The sequence below is a fragment of the Arachis hypogaea genome, chromosome 8 (assembly GCF_003086295.3).
Source record: "Arachis hypogaea cultivar Tifrunner chromosome 8, arahy.Tifrunner.gnm2.J5K5, whole genome shotgun sequence".
NCBI lineage: Eukaryota > Viridiplantae > Streptophyta > Magnoliopsida > Fabales > Fabaceae > Arachis > Arachis hypogaea.
In genome coordinates, this window is record NC_092043.1 from 39768243 (window position 1) to 39777323 (window position 9081).

The 9081-nt window shown below is 30.7% G+C and overlaps 1 protein-coding gene across 1 annotated transcript; it reads right to left on the reverse strand.

Moving 5' to 3' along the window:
* Positions 1–4873: 4873 nt before the first annotated feature.
* Positions 4874–6378, reverse strand: LOC114924363 (large ribosomal subunit protein eL21z/eL21y-like). Its single transcript, XM_029288757.2, has 2 exons — positions 5979–6378; positions 4874–5358 (listed from the first exon to the last, which is right to left on the reverse strand). The coding sequence occupies exons 1-2, from the start codon at positions 6060–6062 to the stop codon at positions 5101–5103; spliced, it is 342 nt and encodes a 113-aa protein (XP_029144590.2). The 5' UTR covers positions 6063–6378; the 3' UTR covers positions 4874–5100.
* Positions 6379–9081: the final 2703 nt, after the last annotated feature.

Here is a 9081-nt window from a genome sequence, read left to right on the forward strand (position 1 = left end):
CACATGAAATACATCGAAAGACAAACCAAATACACTGCTATTATTTTTTAATTGCACCACACAATGTCAGTTCAAAAAGACATGCAACTAAATCAAATATGCACAAAATGACACCAGAAGCACTATAACGTATTTTGTTGCCTACTTACAATAAAAAGAGGACAACAACACCAAGTACACCTCAAATCACATGCAATACACCGAAAGACAAAACAAATACACCGAAACTATTAGAAAAATAATTTAATTAATACTTGCATTAATAGGTTCTTCTTCCATATATTCCTCTGTGGGATACTCTATAGTAGGATGTTAAGTTTGCAAAGGGCTTGAGACAGGCGTTTCTAAAAAGGAACAAATACTTGAAGTGGAACTCTAATGAAGACAAACAATGAAGAAGTTAATATGCAATAAGCATTCAGGTGAAAATGATTAACTCAATGATTAGAATATTAAAAGTGAATTGGAAAACTCACATATCCAGTGATTCAGATTGAGAATGAGTTTGTTTTCGAAGAACAATCATTTGTTCTTTAGGATCATTATCAACAGTTGTGCTACTCATCCTTTCCTTCAATTGGATTTCTTTTTCTATTATTGGTTCCTAAACAAGGTTTGGTTCATGCCATGTTTCATCTTGTTCTTTGAACTTGTAATGCACCGAAATCATCTCACCACTACACCTCAAGCATTCAATAAAAACACAACTTCTATTGTATGAGATCTTACATAGTTGCAATTTTTTCTTTTTTTCTTGTCTTTTTTTTCTTGAATAAAATCTTAAAGGACTTTTTCTTCTACAAAAAATATATGAAATTAGAAGCATATTATAGTAGCACAAGAAAAAAAGAAATGGTAAGAGAAATAGAAATTACATGTTATTACTTGGTTGATTTACAGAACTCTGATAGCTTGTCTGTGTTTGAAACACATGATCATTTTCACTCGACAAATTTACATGTGACATTCTACGGATAAAATAAATATTATTCAGTAAAACTAGAGTAATTATATAAGGTTTTAGAAAATTTTAGCAAAGAAAGAATTTTAGATATTGAATCTTATGTTTGCAAAGAATCATAGTGAGCTTCTGTCGAGTGGATCCCATTTTTCAAAATACTTGTAATTTTTTCCTGCATCTTGAAAATACAAACAATCATCAAGCAAAAAACACAACAAAATTGGCAAAAAACATCGAAAATTAACGTACTTTTGTGCAGGCTTATCATTTGTTTTCTTCAATCTTGCTTTTATTATTTCTTGCATTTCTTCACTTATGACAATACATGCGAAAAAATCTGTTAATAAATAAAAATTTTGATTAAAAAACAAAACATAGCATTACATTGATAGTTTCTAAATCTTACTCATTATGAGATTCAGTTTCTTTTTAGAAAGATGAATCCACAATAACATGCTTCCTCTTTTTGAATTTCTCCTGAAAAAGCAAATAATCATTAGGCAAATAAATATAATAAAATTGACAAAATACACCAAAAACTGACACATACTTTTTTGCAAACTTGTTATTATTTTTCTTCAATATTCTTTTTGTTGTTTTCTCCATTTCTTTACTTCTAAAAATACATGCAAAAAATTTTGTTTGTAAAAAAAATTTTAATGAAAAAACAAAACATAAGATTACAATGATATTTTCTAAATCTTACTCATTATCAATTTCAACCTCTGTTTGGGAAGTTGAATCTTCAACAACGCGCTTCCTTTTTTGGGATTCCTTCCTGAAACAGTACAAACACACGAGGTAAATAAGGAATAAATATTTACAAAAGACATCGAAATTAATACTTCTTTGCTATTCTCCGAGGTTGTTTTCTTCTCTTCGGTGTCTCCTGTAAGTCATGTTCAAAATCAGACTCATACTCAGAAACACTTTCACTTTCCAAAGATGAGTGCGATATAACAGTCGTCTTCTTTTGTGGCTCTTTTGTTCTTTCTTTTTTCCTTTTTTTGTCTTTTGATTGGTCTCTCAGCTATGCTCTTCTCACGATGCCCTAAAATAGAAAAAAAAACATTAGTTAGCATAATATATTTAAAATAATACACCAAAATTAAAGAAAAGATTTCTGTTGAGTAACCATTTCATCTTTTATCCCAGCTTCTATTCTTTCAACTAGCTTCTCCCTAGTCCAATGTTGAATCCACGGTGGTTTAGAAATTGTATCCACCGACTTATTCTTGTTTATGAATTCATGAAAATATACAATTATTAGAGTAAAAAGGTAGCCATCAACTGCAAATTTCTTTTTCAATTTGTGCCCACTAATTCTCTTGATGAGGAAGTTGAGCACATGAACACTCCAATTCCATTCTCGTATTGTGTCTACATGAAGAATGAGGAGCATGTGAACCGAAAAAATTTTGTTTATTATTATCGGCAACAAGAAGCACTTTTGAATGAAGAGGATGAGTATCCTTTTGAATTTTAGCTGATTTTCTTGCCCATCAACACTCATATCCATCATAGAGTTTGTCAATTGTGACAAAGTCTAGCCTTTGAAGTTTTCAATAACTTCCTTTTGCTCATCACTGATTCCTTTATTTTTAATTTTGCTTGGATATCACTCCCCTACAACAACAGAAAAAATATTTCAATAACACAAAAATAATTTAAAAAAAATACCAAAATTTGATTTACAGAATAGATTACAAAATGAATTTTTACCAGATGCATTCAAGCTAAGGACATCTCCTATTTTTTCATGGGTAATCTCAATTACACTGTAACGCGTGTGCAATGTGTTATAGTACAAATCTAATGAATATGTCAATTTTTTCAGGAGTTTATGCAGCACATTCAAGCCAAGGATATGTGTCATAGCACCAAATCCTAGTTCTTTGACAACAACTTTCTTCTCATTTCTCATGTTGTGGAATATATCATAAATAGATCTTGTGGAGCATCTCAAATAATGAGTTTTCTATAAACAAATGAGAATTATGTTACATAAATATATTTATACAAAAAAATTGAGTTGTTCTATATATATATATATATATATATATACACTTACATTATATTTTGGTCCTTCCTTTTTTACGGTGCTCCTCTCAGCAACTTTTTTTATTGTTATTTTTTCTGTAAAGAATAAAAAATTATATTAATAGGTTTTAACAGCACTAAGTACACCTTAATTTACATGAAATACAAAATAAATACACCGCTATTATCTCTTGATTGCATCACACAATATTAATTCAAAAACACATACAACTCAATCAAACATGCACAAAATGACACCAGAAACACTACAACAATTTTCTATAGGTCAGTTACAACAAATGCATGAACAAAATCCCTTAAAAATGAACAAAAACACATACAAATAACTCAAACATGCGAAAAAAAATCAGAAACACTACAACAAACTTTCTGTTGCTTAATTACAACAAAAAGAAGACAATAGTACCAAGTACACTTCAATTCACATGAAATACACCGAAATATAACCTGAATACACCGCAATTATTTCTTGATTGCATCACCCAATTTCAATTCAAAAACACATGCAACTCAATCAAACATGCACAAAATGATACCAAAAGCACTACAACAAATTTCTATGGGCTAGTTACAACAAATGCATGAATAAAATTCTTCAAAAATAGACAAAAACACGTGCAAATCACTCAAACATAAAAAAAAACATCAGAAGCACTATAACAACATTTTGTTGCTTAGTTACAAGAAAAAGAGGACAACAACACTAAGTACACCTCAATTCACATGAAATACACCAAAAATTGTTAGTGATTACTACACACGAATTCAATTCGAAACACGCAAATACTCAAACATGCACAAAAACACATTCAAATCCCTCGAACTCATGCAAATATAAGTTAAACTATACGAAAAATACTATGTAACATTTTTACACCGACCTAATATAGTTATCACCAAGTGAACAATATAATGAGAACAGTAATATGTACTTTAACACAAGAACACAAAATGAGTCTACTAAATAAACAGAAATATGACTATCTAGTGTTTCACGATCGAAAATGAGAAAGAGAAAAATGAAAAAATTGGACGATTAGTGAACAACAACTTCAATAATCTTTCGTCTTCTGTTTTTGTGTTTCTTGGTAAAGATCTTGAACGTAGCTTTGAGATTTCCTTGAGTTTTCGCGACGATTTTGAGAGATTTTGAATGTTGTTTGAATTTTGATCATTGCAGTTTTGATCGAGGAAAAAGAAGCGCTTTTCATATTAACACTCGCGGTATTGAATAGCGGGAGTGCGTATTTACACGCTCTCTAATCTGAGGTTGGTTTTTGTTAAACTTGGGCCAACTTGATTAGATTTGATTAACAAAAATACTTGTATGTGTAGCATAACTATTTTAGAATTCAACTATAGAACTAATCATTTTTAATCAATATCAGTTAATCTTTTTTATTATCAAATTTTAAATCTAAATTCTAACTCTAAACCTTAAACCCTTTAAACAATGAAGGTTAAAATAATGATTTTATAATAAAAAATTAATTAATATTAACTAATTAAAAATTAATTCTTATACTTATTCTTTTAATAAATATAGTCTCTTATTTTAGGAGCGATTCTTAAGAATAATTAAGAAAATAAAATTACATTCTTGTCAGAAAATATAACTTTTGCTAAACAATACGAAAAGGATTGGGAATCTCTAAAGCACCAAATGAATCTCAAAGAAGAAAAACAAAACACCTGTTTTTTTATTTCATTGCCAGTTATTTTCCGCACGTAATATGAATTTTCATATAACATGCCTAATTTCAAGTAACATTCAACCCAATCCGCACCTGTCTTTATTTGTCACGCATTTGTGTTGTTTAAGCACAAATAAAATGATCTGGACACATGGCATGACCGTAAAAAAAATGCTTTGAACATTCCAGTCAAATTATGATGATCACGGTTCAAATAAGTACAAATTTCAGTTATAACTTATAAATAAATATTGAATCCACAGATTAATTTCAGATATAATATACATCTACTATCAGTTGATACTAAAATCATTTAATTTTAAAATAAATTTGTTTATTCAAAATGATAATATCAAAACATTTTAAAGGTTAAAGAACAACAACCTAATAGCCTCCTTTAAGATCATTGACAACATCATATGGAATGGGAGTGACAGTCTCTAAAGTAGCAGCTTCAACCATGAATCCAGGTTTAGGTCCCTCAGGCTGCCTCTTGGTACTGATTTGTTGTCCATTAGCCTTTGCCTCAGTCTTAAGTTTGTCATTGTTGATCTTCTTGAGGCGGAACTCTTCCGTGCACCTGGAAGGCATAACATGCTCCACACGTACATGAATTCTCTTCCTGATTATTCTGTTCCCCACCTGACTCACACACAAACATTTAGATAATTAATTCATACCGCAGAAACATTTACAAACAAATTCTTTTATTCTCATAAGAAGTAAGCACAACTTTTTTAAGTGTATTAAGTTGTTAGAAGAAATTTTTTTTAATAAAAAAATCTCTTTTATCTTTTAATATATTTGATAAAATTTTAATAGTAAAAATAAAAAAATTTTAGAAATTATAATTTAAATTTTTACTTTAAAAAAATATTTTTAACATAATAACTAAATAAAAAATATTTTTATATTATTACTATTAAACATAATTATTAAGTAAAAAATATTTTTGTATCAAATATACAAACATCAAATTATTTTTATTTTTTTAAAAAATCTTTTAAAAATTCATTTAAAAAGATGTAAAATCTCATCCAAACAAAACCCAATTTACATGATAAGCATCAAAGTTAAAAAGACTTGAAAATAGTTAATTAAATTAAAGAATGCTAAACCTGTATAACCTAATTTGTGTCAGCATGGAATTGACCATTAAAAACAAGCAATTAAATTATGATTTCCGATATTAAAACCCTAATGTGCAAAACAGACATACAAATCACAATGAAATAAACAACAAAAATCATAGTGAATGTTACCTGCTTGTTGACCTCAACACCAATGGCGCATTTCGTGATGTTCCAGACACGACCTGTGCGGCCATGGTAGAACTTGTGAGGCATACCCTTGTGGACAGCGCCATTGACTTTGATGTCGACGTAGTCACCGATATGGTAGGTCCTGAGGTAGGTAGTGAGGGCAATAGTACCCTTCTTCCTAAATGGACGAGAGAACGAATCTCTGGTGCGTGACCTCAAACCATGACCGGCCGGGCATCTTACCTTACTTAAAGCACACCACAATCTAGGATTTTTTCTACTTAAGAAGATAACAACTTCATTATAAATGTTTGTAGAGATTTTTCCTGCTTTTTTTCTTGGGCCATGAATTTTCTTATGCTCCTAATTTTATGGGCTGGAATATAATCTGACTTTTCTTATGTAAAATAACTACCTACCTCTTTAAAAAGATTAGATTTTCTTCTTTTTTAAAATTATTTGTCTACGTCCTTTATTATTATTAAAAATTATTAATTACCATTCATCTTTAAAATACATAATAAAATTATTATTAAGAAAAGACTTTAAAATTTGTTTAATAAATATATTTAAAATTTATATTTTTAATATTTTTCTAATTTATACTCATAATATATATCTTTCATAAATAAACTATTATTATTGTTATTATTATTATTATTATTGGACCGTGTAATGTCCGAAAGATGTGAGAAGATTATAATAAACACGGTAAATAATAGTAATAGACCATATAAATTTAAATGTGATTTATACATAAACATTTTACAAACATGCATTTGACATATTCAAATAACACAATATAGTTTTTAGGTTTATATAGCATGTCTAGTTAAAAATACAATGCAAAATGCAAAGAAATAAATTAAAACACAAAAGTATTATCCTGTTGTTGAGTCTTGCTCTAAATCCTAAAATTATCCAATATTGACATTGTTAACATAAAAGAATTATTACAATAGAACATTTGGATCAAAATTTGGGTAATAATATTTGAATGAAAAAACAAACAAATGAAATGAGTATAATAATTAGTAAGTAAAAATAAGAAAAAATTTTAAAAATTAAAAAATATGAAAAAATACGGTCAAATTTTGAAACTATGGGACAAATTTAAAAATTGCTGTACTTTACAAACTAACCCTTCAGTTTAAATTTTAGATTCATCTGAAAATAAAAAAATATACATTTATTATCTAGCAGTAAAAAATAATGTGGGAGCTATTAGAGGGGTTAACAATAATTGGAGGTTCAAAAGCAACATTAAAGACACACGTTGAGCAGTAGGTATGGTTTGGGAATAAGAATACAAAATTCTTTCCTATTCAAACTCTTGTGTGAAGGAAGTATAATAAGATTCATGGCCTTTTTTTCAAGGATGGAGTGCGGGAACATGATCCAGAGATTCTGAGTCGAGAAGCAGAGTCTTTCTACAAAAGCTTATTCTATTGTTTGGATAATGTTGATTTGGGTTGCGTTGGTGATGTGCCTCTTCCTTCTCTGAATAAGGAAGCTTGCAATGATCTTACGACACCAGTTACTATGGAGGAAGTCAGAACAGCTGTTTTTCACATGAACTCTTTTAAAGCTCCGGGTCCTAATGGGTTTCAAGCTTTCTTCTTCAAGGAATATTGAGAGATCATTGGTCTTGATGTTTGGAAGATGGTTAAGCAGGCATTCTCCGGTATTACTCTTGATCCGAGAATGATGGAGAATTTACTGGTTCTTATTCCAAAGGTTGAATCACCGGTATCTATGAAAGATTTCAGGCCGATTAGTCTCTAGAATGTAGTTTACAAAATCATCACGAAGATCCTTGTTAATAGGCTCTGTCCTCATCTTGTGGAGATTGTTGGCCCGCTTCAAGGAGGATTTATTTTGAGACGAGGAACTCCTGACAACATCATTATTGCTCAAGAAGTCCTCTACTTTATGAAGAAGACTAAATCAAAGAAAGGCACACTGGCCTTTAAGATTGATTTGGAGAAAGCTTATGACAGATTTGACTAGAAGTTTTTAGCCCATACCCTTAAGAGCTTTAGTTTTTTCAGCCCTACAATTAATTTGATTATGAATTGTGTCACTGCTTCCTCCTTATCTATTCTTTGGAATGGAAATCGTCTGAATGGCTTTACTCTTAGCCGGGGTCTTAGACAAGGAGACCCTATGTCACCCTATCTTTTTGTGTTATGTATGGAGAGATTGGCATGCTTTATTAGTCATCAGGTTGATTTGAGTTTGTGGAAAACCGTTGTTGTTTCTAGAGGGGGGACCAAGAATATCTCATTTAATGTTTGCGGATGACTTGCTTCTATTCTGTAAAGCTACAAAGAGACAAGTGAAAATGTGATGTTGGTTTTAGAGACTTTTTGCAAAGCATCTGGGATGAAGATTAATGTGGAGAAGTCTAAAGCGTTTTGCTCCAAGAATGTCTTTGCAACAAGGAAAGAGGTTTTCACTGGGGTATCCTCTATCAGATTTGTCCAAGATTTGGGTAAGTATCTTGGAGTTACCTTTAACCATTCTAGAGTGACCCCTTTAGCTTTCAATAGTGTCCTAGATAAGATTCGGGGTAGACTAGCAAGCTAGAAAGGGAGTTTACTCAACTGGGCTGGTAGACTCTGCTTGGTTAATTTTGTTGTAGCCGCTATTCCCACGTACCAGATGCATGTCTCTATTTTTTTCAAAGGAATCATTAGTAAATTGGAGTCTATGATGAGGAATTTTTTTTAGAATGGACAAGTTGATGGCAGAGAATTGAATCTTATTAGTTGGAAGGTACTGATTACTCCAAAAAAATATGGAGGTTTGGGGATTAGAGATCCTTATTGTGTGAATATTGCTTTTCTTGAGAAGCTAGTTTGGACTTTTTTCCAGCAGCCAAACAAGTTATGGATCCAATTGTTGGATGCCAAATATCGATCATCTCTATATGACAGTTTTAGTTGTCTTAAGAACAAGGGCTCTCTCATTTGGAGGAGTCTTTGCAAGGCTTGGGAAGTGTTGAAGGATGTGTTTGCTTGGTGTATTGGGGATTTGAACTAGAATTTTTGGTTTTCTAGTTGGAGGAGAGAAGGACGATTATCTAATAAGATGGATTATG